This window comes from Gasterosteus aculeatus, chromosome 1 (assembly GCF_964276395.1).
Source record: "Gasterosteus aculeatus chromosome 1, fGasAcu3.hap1.1, whole genome shotgun sequence".
Taxonomy (NCBI): Eukaryota; Metazoa; Chordata; class Actinopteri; order Perciformes; family Gasterosteidae; genus Gasterosteus; species Gasterosteus aculeatus.
Window position 1 is genome coordinate 16,669,456 of NC_135688.1, and position 27,696 is coordinate 16,697,151.

Here is a 27,696-nt window from a genome sequence, read left to right on the forward strand (position 1 = left end):
TTGACATTTATGGTCTCACTTTGAGAGAGGCCGGTTTAAGGGTGCAACCACATCTGCACTGCTCAACAGTTGCGTCAATAGTACAATGTTCCCTGCAAAACAGCTGAGATGATACATATCACAGTACAATACAATGTGTCTAAATTTTGAAACTGAAAGGTTGCCCCAGAGAGGAAGGAGAGGCAGAATCTGTGGGAGAATGCCACTGTTGACATGGTAATTGCCAACAATGCAATACAATTCGGGATTGAGTGCTGACCCACAATAGAACTTTTGGAAATCTGACTATGGTCAACACAACGACAACTGCCAGAGTGCTAGAGAAACATAAAATAAGGATGAAGCAATTATACACTGTCATCTTTGAGAGAACCGAGTGAAAGAACTCCGGTATCAGGGTGTCCAAGTAAGATGTCTGTTCAGTAATGGAGTAATGGAGATGGAAGCCGGCTGAACTCCACATTCTTTTATCTTTGTGGATGAAGCTGCATTCAACTTGGCAAAAACACAACACAGGGGAAGAAATGTGATTGGACAGAGAGGAGCGAACATCGTGATTTGTGCAGCACTGTGCAATGATGGTTTGCTGTTCACAAACCACTATTTTGCCCTACAATACAGAGAGGCCTATTTCTTTTCTGAATGTCTTGCACAATCAACTTGTCCAGCAGAGAGAAGGCGAGGGGCATCAAACTGCCTTACCTTCGTTGTTGTGTGGAATAATGTGGCATTCCACCACTCTGCTGCAGCACATCCCAGGATGTCAGTATTATTCCTGCCTCCATACTTGCCCTTCTTCAACCCCATAGAGGAGTTTTTCTCTGCATGGAGGTGGAAGGTTTATGACCATCATCCACGTAACCTACCATATTCACGGAAAAAAAAATCTTGATTTTTTGCTGTATACATTCAAAATAAATACATGTGTGAGTGGCATGTATGTTTTCTGAATGACAATTTGTTGCCAGTTGTTAGACATGTAGGAAGTGTTACATTACGTGTTACATTACAGTGTTGCATTACCAAGATTAATTTGGACCAAACAGTTGATCTACCCTCTAGTTGCTAACAACTACAACCAAATTAATCTTGGTAATGCAAACTGTATGAAGATTGTGAAAATGTGGTTTCAGTACAATGCTTGTTAGCAATTGAAAACCAGCCTGTAATATCTTTTGACTGTGTGCAGGAACCCCTCACCAGTGCTCTGCTGTTCCCAGCAGGGAGGCTTCCTGTTGCTTTTCAGAATAATTTAGCCCCATTTTCCTTGAGAAATACAACCGTTCGTGAGCCTTCTTCCCCAGGATGGGATGTTATAATTATGACGCACTATCCCATAATTATATCAGTATATACAATATAATACAAACATCCAGTTATAAAACAAGGTATGAAAAAAACATGGTTAACTTAATTAGAAAAGCTCCCCACTCCAAATTAGAATACTGTCTGGATGTTATAATGAACCTTGCTTTTGTATACACTGTTCTTTGTTCGTCCCAACGAACCTACAAAAAAAACGTCTTCGATACTCAACTGAAACTCGTCTCCTTAGCGACCCGTTGCTGACTCGGTTGCCATGGTGCTTTGCCGCAATATCCCGGATGTAGTACCCCCCCCCCCCCTCCCCAACCCTCCCCTCCCTTGGTTCAGCCAACATGGCGTCGGGAAAGTGATACTTCAGTTTGCCCAAAGTTAGCCCGCGTCTGCTCTTCGAAACAGAGGGAAGTTTCGTTCCATGTCGGGTTGGCAGCGGAAAAAAAGTTTTCCTGTGAGTTTTAAGGTGAGTAAGCGCATTTGGTTGTAATAATGGTAACGTTAGTTTACTGTGCGCTAGCTTGTGGCGCGTCGTTCAGCTGCTAATAGTGGCTAACGTTAGCAGCCGTCAAGTCTGGGTTTTCAAGGGACCACAGTAACCTCCTACGGCGTCGTCTCTCTGTGTTGTTTGGAGAATATCTGAAAGAGTTGCAGGTGTAACGCTGATAGTTTTCACGGTACAGACAAGTTACAAGATGATGAGTCGCTAGTAAAAGTTGTAAAACAAGTAAAAGCCGCCGCTGTGGGCGAATAAGCAAGCTAATTTCACGGTACTGTGTTCATATGCTAAGACTCCATAAGCTCGCTGCTCGGCTTAATGGCAAATCCAAGAGAAAAGCCGTTTCTGGTAACACTGGTCTCTTATCTGTCTATCGTGAAACACCGCTCCAGCTTCAGTTACTCTCCGGTTTCCAAGTATCCTTCACTAAAACAGTTTTTTGACGGTTTCACAAGCTCACCAAGAGTTGATTGTGACTGGTTCTCACGGGACAGCGAAGGGTCAAGCAATATTATTATTATTATACAATATGATCTGTTGCTGTGGATTAAACTACGCAGCTATAGAAGTACAATGCAACATACACACTAATACTGTAATATTAATCCAAAAACATGTCTAAAGGTAAAACAAACGGGCAATTTTACTGCACATCGTTTTACTTCTGGCTGAATAATGCCTTACATTCAGTTGAAATTGTGTTTTTTTCAGTGAGATTATAACTAGTACTTTTACCAAACTCAGGATCTTCCACTACTGATAATTCCAATACAATGCCCATGTGACCTTAACAGGTCACAAATGTGGTAAACTTCCTGTTCACCGTATATGTTTCTCTTCAGACGGGAGGAGGAAAGCGGATATTGTCTGTCTGAGACGTGATTACGTTGCTCTCTTCCCTCCATGACCCCACTTTTTTTATTGCACAAGTAATTTATCCTCGCTTTTTGGTCTTCAATGTTGTCCCCCTAACCCCTTTCCCTCCGCTAGCACGCATGTGCACGGGTGTTATTCATATACATGTCTGCGTGAGTGAGTGGGAACGAGGTTTTGCGTGCACAGCAGTTAGTCAGAAAGGTTGTGCGATTTACTGCTGGGCACAGCACACATTCTTGGGATGCCAGAGCTACATGTAGGGGTCACTTTTCTCTCTCACGTATACACAGCCTTACCCCAACCGCGAGCATGCTTATCAAAATCATCCCCCAACTCTGAAACATGCTCTGCAAGTTATTCAGCGAGGATAACCATGTCAGGAAGGAACTGGGTGTCCGCTTAAAAAAATGAGGGGGAAGTAGATCAGCGTATCATCTGTTCCAGTTTGATAATTGAGGTATTTGTAACGTGTCGTTTTGTCTAGATTATTTTTTGACTAAAAAGTGATTGGTTGCCAATTGTGATGAAAAAACCCTCCCAAAAAGTTGTTGGTGTTGAATTGCCATAAAAGTCTCATTAGACCCTCAACCAATTTTTGGTTGTTATGGGCTAAGACTGCAACCGTTATCTTTAACGTGTCTAGTTTGAGTCCATATGGGGACATTTGTTTCATCTCTTGGTCCCTTATTTTCCATCTCTCCGGGCGCTATGTAATAATGGTAAAAAGTACATAATAAAAAAGATCATGTTCGTCAACGGGGATAAAAGTTTGATAACCTTACTAGACTCATTTCCCCTGACACATCTGATACAGCTTGAAAAACAAGCAACAGTAACTGTATGTAATGGACTCGACAATATTGAACTCAAAGTGGGCCTGTCCCTTTATATTACAAACTTCAAAAACTGTGTACCATATTTGACAGCCAAAGTCGCTAGTATCAAAATTTGATAGTGAAATTGATGTTATTTTACGATATTTCCCTTCAGGTTGCAGATTTGAGTTCAGGTTCACTGGAAGCAGGTTCTTCTTGCTGCTCAGCTCTCTTCCAAGGACCAAACAGGTGGATAGTCTGGCTACTCGAGGCTGTGAGTGATCCTAATAGCATCAGACATGTTACCCTGCGCGTTTGACAGACCCTGTGGTACGTGTATTATCTAGTGTTCAAAATGTGAGTGTCATTTTCTTGTTCCATCCTCCCTGTGTGCATTTCTTGCTGGTTGGGCGATCGTTGTGGTGGATGAGCAAGCATTGGAAACATTAAGTCTCCGCTTTCTCCCGGTTTCAGCTTTCACAGAAAAATAAGTGGGGTTGAGAGAAGTGTAGGCGAGGGATGTGGAAGAGGGAGAGCAATGGTTCTGTTTTTCCATTCGGGCAGGTAGGTCCGAATGTTTGTGGAGAGTCCAGCGGAGGAGAGGGCATGGGTGGGAGGTGGCGAGGGGCCGAGCCGACGCTAAGTCAAATCCAGCTACCAGCTTCCAGCCAAATAAACCAGATCCTGAGAAAAAACACGGAAAATATCGGGGGAGAAAGCACTTTTCATCTGGATGAACCTGCATTCTCCGTTTCTCTCTGTTCAGTGCTTTAGGTCATTGGGGATGTTGGTTCCTCAATTTATATTATTGTACCCTTTAGCTCATCAAGCCATACATAAAAGTCCTATTTGTTTCAGCAGAAATCTAAGGAAAAACTTTAAAAAAACACTCATAAAGGGGTCAAAACTGAAACTGAGCTGACTGGCAACGGATAATAAAAAAAAATCTCTGTGGTTCCTCCCTGTAGCGGGCTTATTGCCCTTGGGGAAAGAAAATCCTCTGTGGAATGAGTGCAGCAGCCAACATCAACACAGCCCTCTAGGTGCTCGGTAACGGAGGCGAGAACACCGTGTGAACAAAAGAAACGCTCATAACAATAACCCACTTTCAGAATTGGTTTCAACCACCCGGCCTGCATTGTGTGCAGCATGTAGACAGTTAATAGGTATTGTGAAAGAGAACTCCCACTCTTGCTCAACCATCCTTTAGTTTCTGTCTCATCATGCCTTTTGATTGTGACCACAATCTCACCAGTGATGTGGTTTTTCAGCTATGCACAGTTGCATTGATTGCTTTAGAATAAACAAATCAGTGGAATAGACTCTCACATGATGTAAAGACCTATCACAGCACACTGTCGATACGTTTTTTTTTAATGAAAACTGATATCTTACAAAAAGTCGCTTTAAACTTTACTGTTGGGATTACATTTCAGAGATTAATTGATGATTCAGTAAAATTATAGATTGAGGGTTTAAAAGTAATTTCCTTCCTCACCTGCCACTGTACAACATCCCGGACTTAAAGCGATGGCTGTTTTTGTACCAGATGTGCTTGTAGACCTTCTTTATAGTCCTTTGGCTGAAAAGTGCTTCAACACTACTGGGAACATTCACACCCTGATGAGGGCGTTCCAAGTAAGGTGCCCCCCACCCATCTACTTAACCCGGAGGCACTCACACAATGCATGCACGTCTACGGGAGAGACTTACGGTGTCTCGCCCAAGGACACATGGAGCTGGAGTAGCGGAGCTGGGGATCGGATCGCCGAGCCTCCGATTGAGGGACGACCCCGCTCCACCACTGGGCCCCAATTACTATATAAAAGCAAACACTGACTCTGTGGTTGCAGACAACAGAAATATAGAATATATCATGTCCTCTTAATCCCAGACTATTCATGTTAGGCAGGAACTCATTTCACCGGCTCGTCAGATCAATCTGTAATCAACACTGTCGCTTCCACAGCTGGTAATGCGTGTTTCTCTTTCACTTTGCACACAGCAACAGTGTGAGGAGTTTTGTTCTTGTGCATTTACAGTTTTTTAATCTTGCTGCATCTTTCAAAAATGAAATCAACTTTGGGCCTGCAGAGTTTCACACAACCCACAATACAAAGAGAGATCTGGACGGTGGCCCTGTTTAACCTCTGCGGTGCTGTTTTTGCACTCCGAACTCTGGAATAATCTGAGTGATCGAGGCAAGACTTTTTTTTCCCCCTCAGGGTCCCCGCTGTAGAACAAGTGTTGTTAGACGTCCGATTAATCAGACTATGTTAAGAAATGTTGGATCAGGAAGTTGCTAATTTCCATAGTTAAGTCCAAGATAGAATTTCTGATAGAACAACTAACGGCGACTGGAATGTTATCTTTCATTTTCGTCATGAACCCATCGAAACTTTAGATACTCAATGTCCTTGTATTCCACTCGCACACCGCTGTGGTAGAAGGAGAATCTCAATCTTTTCTCTTCCCACATATTTTCACAGTTAATGCATTTCACCAGCATCTAGCTGGTAATAGCTTTACCTTTCAATGATATTCCCCAATCCTATGCTGTATTTGGCGGAAAGTAAATCTCCCCAAACAGCTGATGCGCCGATGGGCGGCCTCACTAACGAGTGGGAAGGTGGAGCTGACGTGGCAGCTCGCTTCACAGCAACACCACCTCATTGCTGATTCCTGATTGTGTCCGTTTCTAACGGCATGCCATCCCCGTGTGATGGTGGTGAAGCCCCTAACCATGTGCTTTGCGTACAGCGACACTACCATGTTTGTGGGTCAACAAGTCATGACGAGAGTAGTGCGTCAAAGGAGGGGAAGTTAAGAACCTTTACCTAGTACATATATGAGATTCTTGAACCTAACTTGAATATCTCCATTTTATGTCAGAGGCCAATAAGAGTACTTTTTTTTGTTGCATTTGTCTGACAGCCCTCTCTTTAAATGTTTACTATGTAGTTGTGTGTGTGGTCCTGAACTCTCTGGAGTAGACGTGACTCTTCTGAACACGATGTGTCTGTCGGTAAGTGAGGCGCGAGCAGAGGTCCGTCCCGTGGGATCTACGTTGCGCTCTCTTTATCGTTGACCTTTCCACATTCCACAACCTGCTACTGGAAGTCCGTCGCCATTGGCTGCAACACTGCATGCTTTGTTTGAACCGGGCCTTGGGATTGGCCGCTTTGTGTGTTGTCTGACTCTGATAGGCTGGGCGGACCTGTTCCTGCTGTATTTTTACTCTCAAAGGAATGTCAACAGGCCTTTTCCTCATTGAAGCTGACACTTGGAGTCTGTTAGATAGGAGATTATAGATAATAAGACAAATGGACTCTGTTTCGGCTGGCTTTAATAAAGAGCTCTCACTATAAACTGTTTAAAGGTACGTTTTGCTCTTAACTTGGTACCTTTTGATGAAGAGGAAAGTATGGAGAGTAGTATTTACTTCAGAACAGCTCACATATTTGTTCAGTTTATCGTTGCTTTGCATTAGGCTAAAATATCCTCTGATCTTTGTATCGTTGTATATTACAAGACCTTCATGTGGTTTCCTTGTCAGACGCACAACAATCACATTGGAGTTGTTCTTAATGACATCAGACTCGGGTTCCTTACAACAAAACGTTTAAATAGAGGGTTAAAAATAGGGAATATACATATAATATAATGTGTACTTGTGGTGGACAGCACTACTAGATTGTGTTTTATTTAGGAAGACAGGGGCATTATAACACTTAAAAGAATTGTTCGGTTTTCTTTTTTCAGTTTCATACGTCTCGCGCTCATGACACTAATTCTCTTCGAAGTAACCTTTTATTTTATTTGAGTGTATGTTGAAACTTTTCCATCATTTGAGCTGTTTGCAACAGTCGCACAAAGGTTTGTTGTGTTGAAGATGTGTTTTGACATTTAGCCATGACTCACTATCCCTGTGTCCTCTAATGTCTTTGGTGACGGATCTGTTCAGATTAGCGGGCAGACACGGCATTTCACAGCAGCCCTCCTAATAGTGCTATAAATAGTCATCATTTGAGCCATATAGTGTCAGTACCTGCTGTGACTCATTGTCGTGTGAAACTATCCCGTCATCCCGGTCCTAAATGACTTCCTGGAGACAAGTAGCAAACGTCTTTCACACCCAATGTGCGTAATTGCTCAATCATTCAATGCAAGTATCGACTTAATATTTGCATTTGGGACGTTTATTGTTTGTTTGTTTTAATATTGAAGCGTTAAAATTCTACAGTTTTATTGGAATACTAGATTCAGTTTGACACCCCTTGAAGCCCTCTACAGCTGAAACATTTGGTTGATCAACGAAAAGTTCACTTTTTTGATTATTAAAAATTTGCTAGCTGAAAGCCCTTTGGTTTAGGACTTACATTGTTATTTAAAGTACTTGTACTGTGCTTCCCTTTCCCCTTATCCATGCTACTGTATACATCTGATACACATCTCAGAGGTAGATGTTGTACTTTCAGTCCGCTGCATTTTAAAGTAAAATATAATAGAGTGGAAGAAGTAATTAACTTAATTTGTACGCATTAATGTGTACATTACTTCAACGTTGAAGCTGGTGAAGTAGCGCGTGGATTTCCAATCAAGCCCAAAAAGTATTTTTTTTAACCAATCACATTTTGCACGATTGTTGGTTTGGTTATTGTCTTCTTCTGAATCGGCAAAATAACTTTAGCTATCAGATCAATCTAGTTTACATTTCATTGACATATATTACAGTAAAACACTGCCGGACCATTTCACCACGTATTGGCTTTCCTTATCTCTCAGTACTGAAAGTACACTGTTTATACAAAGGCTACTCTTACTGAAGTGCGGCTCCTCATCCAGGACTTCCACTTGTACTGCGAGTGGTGGTGAATACTTCTTCCACCACTGCGGCACAAAGTCACAGTGTCCCTCCGTGGAAGCCACGTGTGTTGCGTGTGTCGGTGCGAAAGGAGGAGCTTAGGACCGGTCCCGGTGTCACTGTTGACAGGACGTGACGTCACTATCAGTCCCGTCCCTCCGGTGACGTCATGATACCGGGCCGCGCTCTGCTGGAACCGGAGGAATGCGACACACTGTGGTTGCTGCCCAAAAGGCACGGCGCTTTTCGGAGCAACACAATTACACACTTCTGTAGCGTATAAGGACAACCTGGTCCGCCTGTCTCCGTGTCCGGACCAGAGTTTCATTTCTTCGCGGAAACAACTTTGTTGCTGCGGAGACCGCTGCGTTTCCGACATGAGATCAGGCGGATAGTGCGTCCTCCCAACGGTAAACACCGACGTGCACACGTTGTACCGCTGGATTACCCGTTTGATCTACCGGGGCGACTTCCTGTAACGATGCGGTTCGACTGGCTCACAACAACGAAACCGCCGCGTTGACCGTGAGTCGGGGGGTTAAGGACGGTTCTGCGGGGGCTGAAGAATGATCGGTGTCTCGGTGTCAGTGTCCCTCCTTTGGTCAACTGTTGCTCATATGTGAGGCTGCCAGCTCCCCCCCCCTCTCCTCTCCTCTCCCCCATGCACAGGTGTAGAGGGGGAGGACACAATTTATCACTGTGTTCAGACTCTGTAGGGATGTTGTGTATTTGTGCTCTTCTTTGCAGCAGTTTGTCTGAGACAGGAACCTATACATTATTACATAGCGTTAAGTATTTTATGGGATCTGCTTTTATGTTGGAAGAATTGGGGATGAGGCATATTTGATACGTAGGATTCATAAAGCTGCTTTTTTTGATCTGAAATACAATCAAAACCATCGTTCATTTGGATTCTTCCTCCTTCCTGTTAGTGATGTGCAAAGGTATTTTAATTAATTAATTAATAATTACTATTTTTATTATTATTAATAATTATTTATTTATTTTAACAAAGAAAATATCTGAATTACGCCCTTTAAATAGCACTTAAGGTTTGCCAACTTATCCTTAAATTTCCCTAAGATTAGCTGGGTGATGCGGCTTCATGTCACGTGAACTGAAATAAGTGCAACCACCTGTTCTGTTTGTTGTTGACTTTAATATCAACTACACATTCTCTGTTCAGATCTTAACAGTGTAAATTGCTCAGTCCTGCATTCAAAATCCATCTCTAGCAAAAGTACTTTTCATCAGTGAAGAGTATCAACAAAGCAAAAATGAGTCATATCATAATTCTGACTACATTACCACAATACTAATGCATCAGTAACTCGTTAAACTGTACTCATGACTATAAACAAATATTGAATATTGTGGGAAGCTGTAGTTCAACTACATTTTCACCTCATTTAGTCCACTCCAATAGAGAAGAATAACGTAGCATAACATGGAAATACTAAGTAAATGCTCACGCTGGTCACAGGAGCACTGTCGTGTAACACTTACGTACTTCCAAACACTGTTGTGAGAACGCTAAAGGTTTTCAGAGCACCGAGGTGTTAAAGAGAGAGGGAGTCACAACAGGCCATTAACTCACCGATGAGCACCCCTGCTCCAATCTGTCTCAGAAATCTATTCTCTGGTGCCATTAAGATTTATTTGGTGTGTTTATGTTGGCCGAGTGTTGTCAGTGTTTTCATAGGAAGGTAGTTATGCACGGTGTGCATCCATTCAGCCACAGACAGAAAATCATTAGGGCGGAGGGAGGAAATGTGTGATGCACGCTCTCTATTGAGCCGTTCTCATTGTGCTGCTTTACCCAGAATATATGACTGGTTGGACTTGATGGAATGAGAGGGCTATTATTGCACCCCTTCGTGATGAGCGGTCAATTACAGGCTAAAGGTTTTAATGAGCATGTGAAAAAGAAAGATAAATCCCCAAGATTACAGACTATGTTCAGTTTTTTTGTCCTGATCGGAGCGTACATGATGACACACCTACCGTGCTCTTTTTATATTTATGTTACTTGAATGTTTTGAACTAGTGAGAGAACAAACATTTCGCTCATCTTGACATTGTACTCCAAATTACCATAGAAAGTCTGATTTCTCTATTTATATTAGTTCAACAAGGGAATCCAATAATCTTAGTTTTTAGAAATGATTCCCATTTTCATGGTTTCACCAATATTAATGTTTTAATTTTCTTTTTTCCCCAATATAAATTGAATAGAGAAGAAATCCCTTTTTGTGTTTATTGTCCTGTGCATTTATTCATTTTTCTATGTTGGACATCCTCAAACCTACTTTTGACAGGCAGGCTGCCCACTATTTCTCACACCGTACATGTTGCTTTGATTGGTCTAGAGTTGCTCTCTAGAATCAAAAAGCAAAATCCCAAATCCTGTTTCGATGCAAATTTCCCGCCCAAATGAATGCCACTCGGGCCTGTTTCATCTCCGGCTGTAGGGTTGCAGCTCCGCGGTGGTGTTGTGAATGCGGCTGTGGTTTTGTGCGGACGGACCACCCATGTGCAGCACTCGGATCAGGCCAGAGGACAGCAGCCTCATCCAGGGCTTATCAGCCTGGCTCTGTCCCCTCAGACCGGACAGGCTCTCTCACTGTTCAGCCAAGCACGAGGGAGGTAGGGAGAGGAAAAGTGTAAGGGTTGAAAAGGAGAGGAGAAAAGAAAGAGGGGTCGAGGGGAGTGGCAGGGTGATGGGAGAGTGATGGATAAGGGGTGGGAGGGAGGCTATTGCTACAGCGACTGCTGTGTTCAGGGAGGGGCTGCTTGTTTTGCTCACTGAGAGGAGGGGTCATTTTAGAGCTGCCGGGTGACTCTTTCTGCATGTGAGCATTCATGCTACTCTGCTACTGTTTTTGCCCCAAAGCCAACAGCATCTGTACGTAGTGAAGTCACTTTTATATTGAGCTCTCTGTGGACTTTGATTGGCGCAGAGTAATATTAAATAATCCCAGCAATTTATTGCTTTATTGTCTCTGTTTTGAAGTCCATGTTGTTTTGCGTCAAAGTAGTTGGAACATGGTGTCTGCATGTCTTGATAGATCAGTTTTAAAATGAATTCCACTTGGGTATAAAGTTGACAATATTGTTGAGTTTTGTTCAGTTCGCAAATTAATTTTTTACTTTGACTTGTTGCGTTTTCGCACCTTGTTATTGGGGGTATAATCCGTGAGGTTTTTTCTTGAAGTGTAATCAACCCAGAGAAAACACATTGGGTTTGGGTCAACTTTTCAAAACGGCGATTGATTCATTGTTTGTGTTTGATGATTCATGTTTAATTCATTATGTCCATATCTATGAAGAAGAACGACCGACTCCACGGTCCGAGAGCCCTCCCTCGCCTGCGTGCGTGAAGCTCACCTGTTCCCCCTCTATCAGTACAAAAAGTCGTGACAAAAATCATTGTCATTTTCAGTAGTGTGCACGTTGGTACGGGTTGTATAACTTGTCCCTTTTATTACATCCGTGTAACATTTTGTGGTTCAAAGACCGTTTTACAAACTGTAAATAAGGAAGCATAAATGCATAACAGACTTTGAATTCTGTTTTTCGGCATTGACTGTCAGATGTAAACATTTCTAAACTCTAAAAATCATTCTCCCATTGTACATAAAAAGAACATTCCAAAGCTGATGATCAGTGAAATCAGTGATTTCAGGATATTCTCTAACTATTAATTACATTTCAGGGTGAAATCCGGTTAATTAAAAACTGTCCATGAGAAAGTAGCCTAGAGAAGTAAAGCCCAGTATAAACACAGGCTTCACTGCTCTTATATCAATGGTTAAACCAATAACCATTGAACCAAAAACAATGTTTTTGTGGTTAGTTTATGTTGTGTTCCAGATGTATTTATAAAATATTTCGCGTTTTGATGATCAATGATCCAGATTTATTTTGTTTAGGTTCTACGGGTGCCATCCCCGCCTTTATGCGCATTCATCGCCACAGAATTGCACACTCAACTTACGCTGTCACTTAAAGCCTTGACAGCAGCAGTTTTAAAATCCTGTTTTTACCCACAACCGCTCGAGCCAAGAATCCCCCATATTCGCAGATGTGGTCAAACAGCCACGATCCATCTACTTTGAAAATGCTGGCACTACGTGGAAGTGAAGATCTGGTATGATGTATTTGAAAAAGGCCTTTGTGGTTATAAAAACATGCTCAAATTGAGCATTGTTCACAATTCTGCTAAATGATTTAATTGCTACACTCACTAAAACAAAAACATTGTGGATTCACATTGATCTCATTAAAAAGTATTAAATAGTAATTCATAAGCAGACTATTAATTGGACGTGCGGAGGATAAAAGCCGTGTTGTTTCACTGACATGCTGGCCTTACAACATGCACCAACACTCATTCAATATGTCTCTACAGATAAATGTCCTTATTAGCAGAGTGCCCCCGTCTCTGTGGGCCGCTGTCTTGTTGGACTAGGCCTCAGCTTCAGTTGTTCCTGGGCGGGTCCCGCTCCGCTTCAAACTCTCCTGCTGTGAACCGGCTCTGTTGACGCTGCAGACGGTGACTCATGGCCTCTAAACTCATGACCTGCCCAGATCGCCCTCTCATTTGCTCCCCCCCCCCTCCCCTCCCCCCTCTGTCTGGTCAGCAGGGCCTGGCTCTGCTTGTTGCACACTAGCCAGCCACTGTTTGATCTCTGGGAGTGTCTCTTCTTTGATACCCAGAGGCAAAGCAGCATGTTTGAGAGGAAGACTATTTACACACAAGCGTTGAAACTGGTGAGCAGTGCTTTACAGGATACTCGGTAAGCGCAGGAATCCTCCCCCACAGTTATTTTTATTCCAGCCGAACGCAATAGCAGCAGAATTTAATATTCTTACCCATCTGATTACTTTTTTGAAATGCACTTGTCCCGTTGATTGAGTCACTGCAGAACAAGGCATTGACTCATCTGTCATCTGAGGGTTTGATTGTTTATTTTTGCTGAAGAACGTAACCGCCGTAAAGCAATGAGAAAATAACAGCACCTCCTCGCTTCCACCCCTCAGCCTCTCGCTCTCTGTCTTTGTCTGTCTGTGTGCCTCTGTCTGCCTCCGTCGCTTTCTCTCTCCTTAAATAAGCAACTACTTGTTTTATGAATAAAGTGGTGCGCAAGTTAAATAGGTGTATACAGAATTTAAGTTATTTTACTTAACACTGGCAGAATGTTGACATTCAAGGGCAGGGAAAAGTTATCAGAGGCATCTTCTTGCTTTCACATTCTTATGTCCAAAATAAGCCACAGAGTGAACGTGACACAGCACAGAGTGGCAGTCAGCGGTGTAACGCAACAGTGTAATGTAACAATATGATGCGTTCAGGCGGTAACGGGATCGGGGCATCTCTAGTAGTTTTATATGGAAGCTTTTTTCCCTGCCTATCTGTGACTGACCCGCGTTGCCGTGGAAAACAGGCGTTTTGTGATCCTTTGACCCCTGTAGGCACAGTGCGGCTAATCTGACGTCCTAGCTTGTAGTGTTCTAATTGGGAAAAGCTAGAGCAGGAGGGTTTGTGCTGACGTTAGTAATCCAGCAGTGAGCCCAACGACCTTCAGCTAAAGGTCACAGCGGGTTTAATGCCTGTACGCTGCTAATTTGCTCAATGTGCCAAAAAAATACACTTGGATGATCATTTATTTGGTGAACTGCAGTTTTTGCAGAGCTTTACAAACAGGGACTTGATTTTCTTTCCTCCTCATGTTTTGTTCTACACTAGTTTCTGCTTTTACTCTGTGTCAATCATTGGTTTGCTTTTTATTGAAAAAAGTTTGCAGTCATCTTTAAATCTCTCTACAGTTTCTCTCAGGCGTTCCTGCTAACCCTGCGTCTCCTCCCTGCAGGTCTGATGCCGCAGCCGCCATCATGTTCACCAAAAAGAAGAAGTCTCGCATCCAGATTTCCGCTCCATCCAACTTTGAGCATCGCGTGCACACAGACTTTGACGAGCAGGAGCAGAAGTTTGTCGGGCTGCCGCGGCAATGGCAGTCTCTCATCGAAGACACGGCCAAAAGGCCCAAACCCTTCATCGACGCAACCGTCATCACTACTGTAGAGCCGCGCAAGGTGGGCCGAGCAAGCTGTATGCCGACAATGCCATAATGTCACCAAGTGTGTTTATTGGTTGGATTTTAGCCAGGCCGTATGGTATTAGGGCCGTCAAGGTTAACGTGTTAATTCATTAGGGTTAATGTGGCTGGGATTTATGATATAAAATAGTTAACACAGCGCAAGGTTGTTTACTTTATGCGCGTAAACCCATGACCCCATGAATCACAGCGTGCTGCAGTCAGTTATATCGGAGAGACCGAGGCGGTAGTTGATGCAGAAAGCTTTTAGATTTGGAAGTAAAACAAACGCGCCATGCAGCGGAGAACTGTGCAGAGGAATCCCTCCACGTGTCAATCAGGCAGGGGATGAGTGGCAAACAGACCACTTTAGGCACTGCTAGGCTAAGCTAGCTGCTAGGCTACTTCCATCTCAACATCCAACCTGTGGGACGGTCTGCAGAGAACCACCACTGTGTCCCTAAAATAAATGGTTTGGAAAACCTGGTTAAAAATAAAAAATTGTTGCCACTTCAAACACAGCTGGCCAATGAATACACATAAAATACACTTTTTGTGTGTGATTACTAAGTTTTATAAGATTTACTTAAGATCTTATTATTTCAAAATGAATTAGTTTTTTTTTTTTTTAATCTAGAAACCGCCCTTGTTTAAAGGTTTTCTCCGACATGGTCACTGCAGTGCTGTGGTTGTCAAAAGCCATTTTTAACAACCGCTGCGTTCACTTACTTATTTTCCACACAGAAAATTGAGGGAATTGATAAAGAATGGGACCAATACTCTGATTCTATGATGGCATTGGTATCGATAAAATCCTCAGTCCTTTCATCTCACCCTTCACATTTTTCCCTCCAGACAATTGTGCGTGGCAGCAAGATGGGCGTGGGCGGCTCACTGACCTGGCTGCTGGACGAATTTGACACCATGTCTGTGACTCGCTCAAACTCCCTGCGACGGGGTAGCCCCCCCATCCAGCCCCGCAAAGACTCGATCTCCTCAGGAGGAGGAGGGCAGGAAAACGGAGACCCTCACCATAGACACTACTCGCACCCGGACCGGTGGGTACTTCAACTTCAGCACCTCGTCGTCGTCGTCGTCATCATCCTTAAAGCATAGAGATGCTGTCCATGCACGGCAAGTATCTGCACTGACCTTTGCGTCGCTCTTCTTTCAGGGACCAACACGGGCCGGAACACCACCAGAGCTCAGCTGACCCACGCCAGGGTCCGCGTGCACCGCACCCTCAGTGGGATGAGGCGGTGCAGGGTCGGCCCCAGCAGCAGCCCCGGGGCCAGGAGCCCAGCCGGGCCCACAGGGGCCGGCCCGGCTCCGGCCCTGCTCCTCCACCACCCCATAGAGACAGAGAGCACCGGGAGCGGGGTCAGGTAGGCACAGACGATGAACCTGTTAATGCTGTTCACACAACTTTCTTGCAGTTATTATCTTATCTGAGCTTGATTAATTGGACTGCAGCAGGATCCCACCCTGTAGTTGTGGGCTTGTTTGCTACATTTCTTTGCACATTGTTGTCTTTCAAACAATAAATCTCTCATCCAAACCTTGCCTGTGTTCTGGAGCAGCTGGCTCACAGGGATCAACCCGGTGACCTCCGGCCAAAGTCCAGCTACACGGTACGGGACGGCAGCCCGCAGTCTCCCAGGGACAAGAGGCCTCTCTCTGGGCCCAACATCCGCACCCCGAACCTGCCGATGAGTGAGGGCGTGATGAAGACCACCCAGCAGAGCACACGGCCGTTCAACACCTACCCGAGGGCGGACAGCGAGGGCGGACGGAGCCCCACAGGACAGGTGGGGGCAGAAGCATGAACAGAGAGACAGATGGGCCGGAGGAGAAAACTCTGATGACCCAGAGACAAACAGGCAGTGCTAATTGAGCCACAGGCTAGATCTTATCACCCTGCTCTTTGTTCTCCGGGTCACAACCAGTTAGATCTCTTTAAGGCTGCTGGTGGTCCTTATGTGATAATGTCTAGCAGGTCAAGTACAGGACGCAGAATGATATAATGAAAGGGAAATTATTGAAAAAATATTGAGCCCAGTCTGAATAGAATACACTTTTGATGACCTCCATGTTGAAAAAAATCAAAGCTGTTCCCACACCATTTAAACTGCTGTAACTTGTTTTGTAATATATACAATTGAAGGTCGTTTGTAACATCGGTAAGCAGCAATATTTTATGGCATTGTTTGATTTTCATATTAATATGGTGGAGTATTTTGATTCGATTTTCCTAAAATAGAATGACGTCTTATATGACAGAGGTTGAAATCCATATTATTATCAATGTTGTCAAGGATTCAACTTGTTACGGCTTCAATCTTGAAAAGTTAAGTTTTCTTTTTTTTATTAAACGTTCTGTATCTTCCAGCCGGTCCGACACCAGGACTCGTCCCCCCAAAACGGCCCCTCCGGCGGCTCCTCCCAAGGCTCCTCCAGCTCCAAGCCCCCCGTAAGCCACCCGCACCCTCATCACGCTTCCCACCCAAGCCTGGCCCCCGAGTCCAGCCAGCACCCTCACACCCAGCAGCCCAGCGTTCCGGCCCCGCGGCCCCCTGCGCCCTCTGGGCCCCCGGTGCCGGGCGCTCCGCCCCAGGGCCGCTCTCCGCAGAGGGAACCGCAGAGGGTTTCCCACGAGCAGTTCAGAGCGGCACTGCAGATGGTGGTGGAGCCCGGCGATCCGCGGACCTACCTGGACCACTACATTAAGATCGGGGAGGGGTCAACGGGGATCGTGTGCATCGCCACAGTGAAGACCACCGGGAAGCTGGTGGCCGTGAAGAAGATGGACTTGAGGAAGCAGCAGCGCAGAGAACTGCTCTTCAATGAGGTCAGAGGTCATGATCCTACTGAGATAGGCCGGGTGTTGTAACCTTTTTAAATAAACCAGTAACACATAGTTGACTCTCCACTGAAATAATGTCAATGTTTCAATTCAAATATATTTTTTGTGCTGAGGTCATGGTTCATGTCAAGCCATGTTGTTTTCCTTCCCTTTTTACAGAAATGTAAATGGGGCCGTGAAGAGACTTGTCGTTTGGCGATATATTGCCCCAGATGTAATTGTGAGGAATATTAGCACCATTTTGAGACCATTTTATGCCACTAATATGATGTAATGATGATATATTAGCATAATAATGGAAGTTCACCCTTTTTTATAGTCAATGAAATTGACTCACCGCCTCTTTTGCATTTAACATTTGTAGCATGGGAATAGAGTAATTTAAAACAATCAATCCAGTCGACATGCAGGCATCTTCATGTAAATGCACTCTTCTCTCATTGGGTTCAAACCACAACAGTTTTTTTCTGTTCCCGTCAACATTTTTGTTAATCAACAATATTGAGGTTGTGTGAGTTTATTGATTCAGTTAGTCAATACCGTAAGAAGTTTTTATTATAAGCCGATAACATAATGATCGTGACAGACCAACGCATGAATAGATCCCACGCTTTACCGACTTCCATGTCACAAAGACAGTAGAGCATCAAAAACAACAAGTTGCTAATCGGTCCTTCACACATAAGACTGATCCGCCGCGTCATCGCTCTCCGATGTTTTCAAAGGACGTTGACTGATTGCAGCGTCGACCCCGACGGAGACCCGACAGTCTCTCCGCCTGCAATGCCACTCTATTGGGGCCCAATGTGATTTTTATACCTGTGTCGGTTTCCTTGGTGACTGTAGGTGGTGATCATGCGGGACTATCACCATGAGAACGTGGTGGAGATGTACAACAGCTACCTGGTGGGAGACGAGCTCTGGGTGGTCATGGAGTTCCTGGAGGGCGGAGCGCTCACCGACATCGTGACACACACCAGGTGAGAAGCTCTTTGTTTTGTCGGGCTTCGCAATCAACTGTGGGTGTGTGACCTTTTATTTCATGTAATCAACGTGTAATACATTTATTGTTAATGTAGATATTGTTATTTTTATTACTACAGTCCCTCCATTAATCTTTATTTTTATTTTTTTATTGTTCCTCATTAAATTACGATCCCACAAAAACTCTGTTTCTCCATGAGAGGGCAGTGTTGCTCCGTGTGTTGATCACAGTAACTTAGTTGTGGGAGTATTCAGATATTTTCTATCTATATATAGAATATTTTTAAGTAACACAAATACAATTACTAGTCGTGAATTCGAATTCTTACTTGCGTATAAAATATACTTAAACTACCAACAGTAAAAAAAAAAAAGGTGGTCAATATGCAGAATGGCTCATTCTGAATGATAAACAAACAAATAAATAAGGTAAGTAAGTAAAGATAAATACAAATACGTTGCCACTACAGCCTCTGTGCACTGTTGCTGTAGTTTGTTCACCTTAGTGATGGCTGCTGCAACAAAGCTGTTTTTATAGGGCTTTGTTCTTCCCCGTGACGCTATATACCTCCATCCAAAAGGCGGTTGTTCACTGTACGAAAGGTGGGTGTGGTCCTTTTAAGATGGAGCTGGTTACCCGTTGTAACTTTCTGGTGTACAGTGACTCTGGGCTAAGCTGCGACAATCAGCCCTCTACACCATCTAACAATTTGATGCAGAGTTTTTCAAAGATAAGTTTCACAACCATGATACCAGACAAAAGGAAAAGGTTAATTTAAAAGAGGCACGAAAAAAACAGGTCACCATGTTTTTGTTCATGTGGAAGGACAATCTCCTCAAACATAAACGCTGGTGCCCCTTTTGCACACGACTGCACAGTTTGCTTCAGAATTCTGTTTTGGGTCTATAATAAAATAAGTAATTCATAGATTGTACACATTCCACTGTCTGACCCCTAATGGATATGACTTCATGTGTGTAGGCACATCTTTGGTTTTAGAAATGTTTAGAGACTCCTCACACCACTTCGTTTGGCTGGTGTTACTACGATGTATTTCCATGTGTAAATATGTCTGTGTGTGCCGCTCTTCCTGCAGGATGAATGAGGAGCAGATCGCCGCGGTGTGTTTGTCTGTCCTGAAGGCTCTGTCCGTCCTCCACACACAGGGTGTGATCCACAGAGACATCAAGAGCGACTCCATCCTCCTCACCCACGATGGCCGAGTACGTACCGCACACTGGTTTCATTTCTCTTTGCTTCTACGGTTGGCTGGGGTTTAGGTTTATTTTTTATATGTGTAATGTGTTTTTCCTGTGCCAATGTGAGGGTTTTGGGACAGGCGATGTTGCGTGTGTACAGACTGTGGGACTAATCTGGTCCTTACAAAATACAACTGCAGCACCTTTTGATACAACGAATTAAATTGAATATAGTATATTACTGCATGGTGGGAATTGTTTTCTTCATAAGCACATCAAAGAAACCTGTCCTAAGTTCATTTTATGGGGGAGAAGCCCTTTATGAGAGGCCTTAAGACTCCACAAAGCTGTCAGGAAGCTTCCCTTTTTAACATGACAAGTTTTGTGAGCTCAGCTGCATAGGAGTCAACTTTCAACTTTTTTAAATTAGAAGCAATGGTGCATCTGCTTTTTCACGTTGAGCAACAGCACTGCGGCCAGTGCAGCACTAAAGCCTCGTCTGCAGACCGCTTGACCACAAGCAACTTGTTTCTCAGAAACTAAACACGGCAGCTGCTGACAGAAGGTCACCCAGGATTACCGTAATAAAACTAAAGTAAAAAAGAACTAAAAGCCTTTCTGGTAACCACTCGTGAAGCACTAAGGCCGGTGTTGAATCACTTCCTGCTTGTTGACAAGCAAGTTTCTGCGGAAAATGAAACCAAATCAGCTAGACGAGGGCAAAGAGGAACCAGGCTTTTTGTGTATTGTCAGTGCCCGCACACACACACACACACCCACAAACACACCACACGCGTCTGTACTTGAGTGTGTCAATCGTGGATGCTGAAGCCAGCGACTCTCTGTCTCCAATGCTGCTGAATCGGCACGGATGTGCAGTTCCTCTTGGACAATTTCAACCACGTTTCTACTATTTCAACAAGGACGATAAAATGAGGGATGAGTCTTCGCCCTGAATGTCTTTAAAATGCTCACATCCTATTTGATAAAAGATTCAATGAATTTAGGGGAAGGAATTAGTCGTTCTGTGTCACCGCATCCCTCCGCCATGAGTCGTATCGTACTAACGAGTTAACGCGGGAGGGGAATGCTTAAGATGAGCTGACGCGTGAACCACAGCGTGTGTTTCTGGTTCGATGTCGCTGTGAGGCTCCCTGGGGTCTGCAGTGACTGCGAGGTGCTGCTTCATCGTTGTGGTGGTCTCTGATGCACTTGGTGGTGCTCATTCTCCTGGTTCCTCAGAGGCCTCCTCAGATAAAAAAAAGGACTCACTAAATTGTGAAATACTCACTTGCATTTATGATATGCAAGATTAAGTAGTAAAAAGAAATAATTATCTATCATAATTTGGGTGACTGTTTTTTTTGTTTTTTTTCTTTCTCTTTTTTTTTTTACTTCTGCAATTTTCAGGTGTGAGCATCAATTTAATAAACCTGCAAAGAGATCTTTGTCTTTAGTTACTAATGGAATAAAATAATAATAATGTAACTAACATTGTAACTTTATTTGAAATCCGAAGCAGCTTTCAGTGTTTCTTTACGTCTTTGCGTGTTCATATATGGCTTGTACGTGCCTTTCGTTGTAAGTGGACTTTCAGATCTGAAGTTGATCTAAAGTGTTGTTCCTCTGGGTGGAGTTCGGACCGACAGCTGAAGCAGAGTCATCGGAACCTGCTGGGCTTTGCGTCAGCGCAGGTCGTGTTTGCTGTAAATAGGGTTCTCTATTCTGCTTAACTGCAATGTCGCAGTTCGGATTGACGTTGATGTTGAACGTCCTCCGAAGTTTACTCTGTGCTGTACAGATTTTCAAGCCCTTTTGTGATCCTGTAATATTTGACTGTTTGGAAACCTGACTTCTTAGTACCAGCATTCTCACTGTTTGCCAGCTTTTAAATGGATAAATAAAGTAGATGCAGAGAACTGTTCCTCTCCAACCTCACTCACACAAACGGGAAGTTAGAAGCTCTCGGTCGCTGTCGCCTCGTTTTGTACTTTCTAAGGAAGTTGACATTCATTCCCTTTCTATCATCTCTTTCTCTCCAGGTGAAGCTGTCAGACTTTGGCTTCTGCGCACAGGTGTCTAAGGAAGTGCAAAGAAGGAAGTCTCTGGTGGGGACACCTTACTGGATGGCACCAGAGCTTATATCCAGGCTGCCCTATGGACCAGAGGTAGTGCTCTCACCTCCCTTTAGAATCCCACTGCTACGAATGTATAGAATGCAGATTTACATCGTCCCTTGATGTCTCAAACTGACTTGAGTGTTTCTCTGCCATACATTCATTTAAATGTTAGAAGTCGTCCTACATTTGTTTATCATTAAATTCTGCAAATAAATAAATATAAACTAAAGTACATTTTTCTGCCCATTGTCTGTGTCTCTGTCCAGGTGGACATCTGGTCTCTGGGCATCATGGTCATAGAGATGGTGGACGGGGAGCCGCCGTACTTCAACGAGCCGCCGCTCAAAGCCATGAAGATGATCCGAGACAACCTTCCCCCCAAACTCAAGAACCTGCACAAGGTGCAAACACTAAAGCTCATCATGACATCACCCATTGTAGCTAAGCAACAAAAGCTGAACTTATAATACGACTCCTTTGCTTCTATTAGAACATTGATTACAACTTCAGGACTTCTTTTTATTGCACCACTTACTGAGGTGTCTGGTTTTGTGTTAACTTCCTCTTTATGTTCTTTTTTGAGCAACAATGACGGAAGTTATCTCAGCCATGGCACAGAGCGCTGCCACCACCCTGACTACCACTTCAGTTAAATTCATAAAACTAAGATGGCAAAATAAAGCGCCCGCTCAGCCGACCAGAAGTGTTGTGGCGGAGATGAATAAGTTTGCTCTCAAGCCAGTGAAAGTGAAGGTTTGGGTTTATATGTCATAAGATGCCGTTTGCAGAACCCCCGAAAAAAAGCTTTCATTGTTGGTATATTAGTCTATTTGTTTGTGTTGGCTTTCAGCAATGCTTTAAATTCTACCTAAATAACTGATTGCACACTTTATTAGGTCCACCTGTTCAATTGCTTGTAACACAAACTGCTAATCAGCCAATGAGATGGCTGCAACTTAACGCATTGAGGCATGTAGACGCGGTCAAAACAACTTTGAAGCTGAAGTTCAAACGGAGCATCCGAATGGGGAAGAAAGGGGACTTGAGTGACTTTGAATGTGGCGTGGTTGTTGTCAGACGAGTACGTCACAAACTGCTGATCTGAGATTTTCACACTCAACCATCTCGAGACTCGATTTCAGATTTGCATCATTCAGATGGTAGGATCAGAATTTGGAGTAAACAACATGAAAGCATGGAGCCATCCTTTTTTCTTGTCATACTTTGGGCCCCTTTGTACCAAATGAGCATTGTTTAAATGCAGCAGGCGACTGAGTATTGTTGCAGACCACGTCACTCCCTTTATGACCACAGTGTACTAACCTGGATGACCCCCCCCCTCTCCCCGCTTCTCCTTTCCTCCAGGTCTCCCCTCTGCTGAAAGGCTTTCTGGACAGAATGTTGGTGCGAGATCCATCTCAGAGGGCCTCTGCCAACGAGCTCCTCAAACACCCCTTCCTGACGAAGGCAGGGCCGCCGTCCTGCATCGTCCCTCTGATGAGGCAGAACCGGATGAGATGAGACAATGAGACCTCCGGACCCCAGAGGGGTCCGCACTCGCAGGTTCAGATAGAATGGAATACTCGTGCACACAGAGAGACAGCCCTCAGAGGTCAGAGGTCACGTGACGGGAGGTCCTGTGCTGTGAGCTGCAACGAGTAGACTGCGTGTGCAGGAGTATTCTTTTTCTTACATGAATCACTGAACTGTGGGAAGTGTATTCCCTTAATAAGAGGCAATAAGGCTGTGTGTGTGTGTGTGTTTCTTGAGACGTGCTGCCATTTCCAGTCGTGTGTCAGTCATACATGCGTGTGCGAGCAGAAGAGCCACGACTTGCCCGTCGAGTGACTTAAACGTTTTGGTTTTAAAAGAACACTATTTCGTATTTTTCCATTTGGACCATTCCTGGATTTTGGGTGTCAAGTTGGTTTTGCACACCAATGGGAATGCTTCGAAGGAGACGTGAGCCCGTTGGCTGAATTTTTTAAAGACTGGATTGTCGTATTTTTTTATATCTCACTGTTCTGGCTCTCTGGGAGCCAGAGCTTGTCACTACAAAGGCCCCCAGACTTGGACACCACCCTCGTCACGCCCACAACCTACTACTGAGGGAGAGACACTTTGGACTCGCTGAGTCACACAGACTTTTATTTTGTAGCCATGTCAATTCTAGCCTCCTGTTGTGAACAAGCAAACGTACACTAATTCAAAAGGTAAACACTGGAGGTGTGTTGTTGTTTTTTTACAGATGAATTTTACTCTAATTTCCTTGTTTTCATGTGTAAGTACAATGAACATAGAGAGATATATCAGTTTTTCTATCTCAAGTTTGTGATTGTTTTGTTGTTATTATGATTTGTTTCCTGGTTTGTTTTAGATGCATGTGAATCGTAAAGCACTGTCGACTAGAACAGGAAACCAACACTAGGCCTTTCATTTAGTCGTTGTGTAGCCCAGACATGTCGAGTCGGTGGTCGCTGCGTGACTCGGTAACACGAAAGGACAACGACAAACCCTCGTCCCGCTCAATACATGACGAAGTCTGTCCCCCTTTTTGCCGCTGTTTTAACAAGAGAAGGCTTACTATTCCAACCGATGGAGGGAGCTCGCGTTAGAAAGCAACCGGTTCTTCTCCCGTAGCTTTTAGGCAATGAGTGAGCTGTTGGTTGACTTCATTCTGTATTCCTCGTGCTTCCATGTAACGTCGCAGCTCCCCTTCAACTGTGGCTGCTGTTTCCAGTCATGTCTGTTCTCATCCATATTTGTTTTCTAAGTCAATCCATCTGGCTGAGCTTCTGAATCCACCTCATGCTGCAGGTGTGTTATTTATGGACCATAGCTTGTGTGTCTGGGTGCGCGTGTGTGTGCGTTAATAATCTGAGGCTGAATGACAATCAGAAGTAGTCGTGCTGGTTCCCGTCGGCGTGCTCGTCTTCACTGTCAGAATCTGCGTGAATTGATTCATCTCCTTTTATCGTTGGCTGTACAACCAATAGACTCCTTAACGAACGGGAGCTGCTGTGCTCAGTGGTTAGAGGCCAGTAGAGCAATCAGGCCGGTGAGGGAGAAGAAAACACATCAGAGGTTTTAAGAAGTGGGAAAAAAGAAGGTTGTGTGTCAAAGGGGACATTTCCCCCACAGGAAAAGGTGTCATTGACGTGAGTAAAAAGCTTTAATGCTTTCAGAACAGTAGTGTGAACTCACATTGGCCTTCATCAGCCTCGAACATCCAGCATCATCTGAGGATCTGTCTGCCACATAACCAAAACAACCATTACACATCACTAAACATCATTTTGCCACTGTTTTGTGTATCATAATATTCTTGCCCAGCTGGTTGTTTTTTTTACTCTAACAACATGAATCTGGTAATATTGGTTCTCAAACTTTCTTCTCGAAATACTTAAACCGTTCTCTTGATAAATTCCTGACGGCATCCTCTAAATACGACCCCAGATAATCTGTTGCCCTCCCAGTGGGCCGAGTGCTGTGTTAATGCCGCCGCCAGCAGCTTTCAATGAAAAAATCCCCCGAGCCGTTTCATGGTGGGCTACATTTTGTGTGTGTGTGTGTGTGTGTGAGAGAATGTGAGCTCATGTCCACACACACACACACACAGGTTCTTGCCTTAACTTTTACTAGCACTGCTCAACGGATGTGTCCGACTCGACACTACGACTGTTAGAGAAAGGAGACTTCTTGCACGGCAGGAGAAACTCTTGATGTAGTTTGTGTCTCATGTCGGGGGGGGGGGGGGGGGGGCAGTTGAGATTCCTTTTGAGGACACTTTGTTGATGCTGAGGACTTTCCTGGTCGAGGTCGCCACTCCGCTCACCTCGGCGCACCAGGACTTCCACAAGTCGATTTGTGGATGAGCAGCTCCTCGTGCTGCCTCGCTCTGCAGCATCCAGGCAAACCGATGTGGTTACCATAGAGACCACGTCATCTCTGAAGCTCGTCGAATACCCTGCGACCGAAAACCGATTTTGATTCTCTCCACTTTTTGATTGAAATTTGATTTTTGTTGCTGTTCAACGTGTTGTAAAACATGGGATTGCAACAACTGCTCCTCCATCTTCTTGTTCATTTCACTGGTGTTAAAAAAAAAATAGAATTCACTTTGCAAATGTTACTTTTTACTTTCTTTTTTTCACAAATACAGATTTTGTCAAAGTCATCCAGGGTGTGTGTGTGTGTGTTTTCCTTAGTAGCAGACGGACGTTCCTCTTCTTCACTCGGACCTGAAGAAGTAACAACGCGTTAAACGGGCCAAGGCTCAACCCCAAAACAAATGTCAAAAGAGGCTGTTATTTACTGACTAAAAGGCAGATTGTTGGGGGAAAGGAAGACTGCTGTGCGGGTGTGTATTTATGGTGCAAATGAAACCTTTCAGAGACTTTCTGTCTTTGGTTGGCTGCCATCCGGATCGCATGCTTTTTTTAGTGTTTTCACTTATTGCAGGATGCACTGACACGGCCCCGGGACGTACAGAAGGATTTTTCCGGCCTACTGAATCTAGTTGTAGATCTATTGCATCTTTTTGCAGAGAACTGTCCGCACCAACCATTTAAAGCTCCACGGTGTCAGATGACGCCTCAACTGAGTAATTACAGGTGTGAAGGGATCCCCCTCGTGAGCTGCAGATTGAGCATCAGTTTTTTTCTTTCTCTCTGCTGTCTCAGAGCAGCAGGCAGCTGCGGATGCTTTCAGCCTTTTTAGCACTTCCGTCCATGCAGTGGAAGTTACTGAACTGCAGCGTTTACTGTTAATCGAGGGCTTGAAGGGTGTGTGCCCCACCCAACAATGACTCCTATTACAGACCACGGGACGGCTGTGTTACTGCATGCGTGTGATCTTGCAATCACAAAAAGTTTTGCGTTTCTTTGGTGGATTACAGTTTAAGGTGTCATCCTGGGTTAGTGTACATTGATGCAAGTTATTCAGCTTTTTTTTCTTTTTTTTTTTTAAACATCATGAAGGTGCAACAAACTACACGGAGGACATTGTATATTCGCTGTTGAAAATGTAACACTAATAAATAATAACTTCAGTACTTGTATCAAGATATCTGCTATGCTGAGTAACCATTACTTTTGTCTGGACTAAAATATCTCAACCACCATAAAATATATTGATATGACATTATGTGCAAACGTTAATGTTCTCCAGAGGATGTTGCATATTAACAGTTCCCTTTTTCTGGGAAGTATCTCTATCTACGTGAAGGATTGTCACAATACTCTGTACAAACCACCTCCACCTCCGGCCAATGAGTTCTGATGATCTTGTTGGACACTTGTGGATAATGATTCAAACATAATGTTTAGTAAGTCTAGTGTCGTCACTGGTCCAACTTTTTTCTTTGGTCACGAAGTAAATAGAATGGCATTCTCTTCAGCCTCAGCTCTACTTTGTTTTAACTGCTTATAAGTCAGTGTTTGCAACAAGTACTTTTATCATCATCAAAAGTGTAAAAATTACAAGTACTTGATTTGAAGAATGGCACAAAGCATAATGTATATTATTGATATGTAACTTACTTTCATGTTGCAGCAGGTAAAGAGTAATGAATTAGTTTATTGGCAGCTTTTAATATTTATTGACTCAAGTTCTGATTTTGAAAAGTAACTAAGTCTGAGAAAAATACAATATTAACCACTGAGATGTAAAATAGAAAGTAAAACTACCTCTCAGAATTCAGTCCAGTTCAGTCGAGAACATTTAGTTTAACAAAAAGGCTGACTGGTACATTGTGTTCTCCTTATACATATATGTTGTACTAAATGTATTTGTACGGTTTAAGTGTGCGTGAGAGGAAGTACGTGGTTAAACCAGTTCTCAAACTGATTCGGTCGAATTTTAATTGAAATAACGACATTTTGTGACTTAACTGTTAAAGAGAAAAAGTAACTGGACATAACTGATAACAGCAATGTGATGTTTTACAGTGCGTGTTCTCTCCATAGTTTGCTTCCCAGCAGCACACTGCTCCTTAATTCCTACTGATGGGTCAAATAATTTCCCCATGTGGGATTAATAAAGGATTATATATACAATTTT

The 27,696-nt window shown here is 43.7% G+C and overlaps 1 protein-coding gene across 5 annotated transcripts; it reads left to right on the forward strand.

Annotated features, from left to right (window-relative positions):
* Positions 1–1,615: 1,615 nt before the first annotated feature.
* pak4 (p21 protein (Cdc42/Rac)-activated kinase 4) lies at positions 1,616–25,813 on the forward strand. Of its 5 annotated transcripts, none has more exons than XM_078106897.1 (11): positions 1,616–1,771; positions 14,245–14,467; positions 15,325–15,527; positions 15,644–15,854; positions 16,050–16,277; positions 16,859–17,317; positions 18,179–18,312; positions 19,414–19,540; positions 21,559–21,684; positions 21,903–22,037; positions 23,002–25,813. In XM_078106897.1, exons 2-11 carry the CDS (start codon positions 14,267–14,269, stop codon positions 23,155–23,157), a joined length of 1,980 nt encoding a protein of 659 aa, XP_077963023.1. In that variant the 5' UTR covers positions 1,616–1,771; positions 14,245–14,266; the 3' UTR covers positions 23,158–25,813. The 5 variants fall into 5 exon arrangements, with proteins under 5 accessions (XP_077963023.1, XP_040037815.1, XP_077963182.1 ...); XM_040181881.2 differs by having other exon boundaries at positions 1,620–1,783; XM_078107056.1 differs by lacking the exon at positions 1,616–1,771 and adding an exon at positions 3,688–3,781.
* The last annotated feature ends 1,883 nt before the right edge of the window (positions 25,814–27,696 follow it).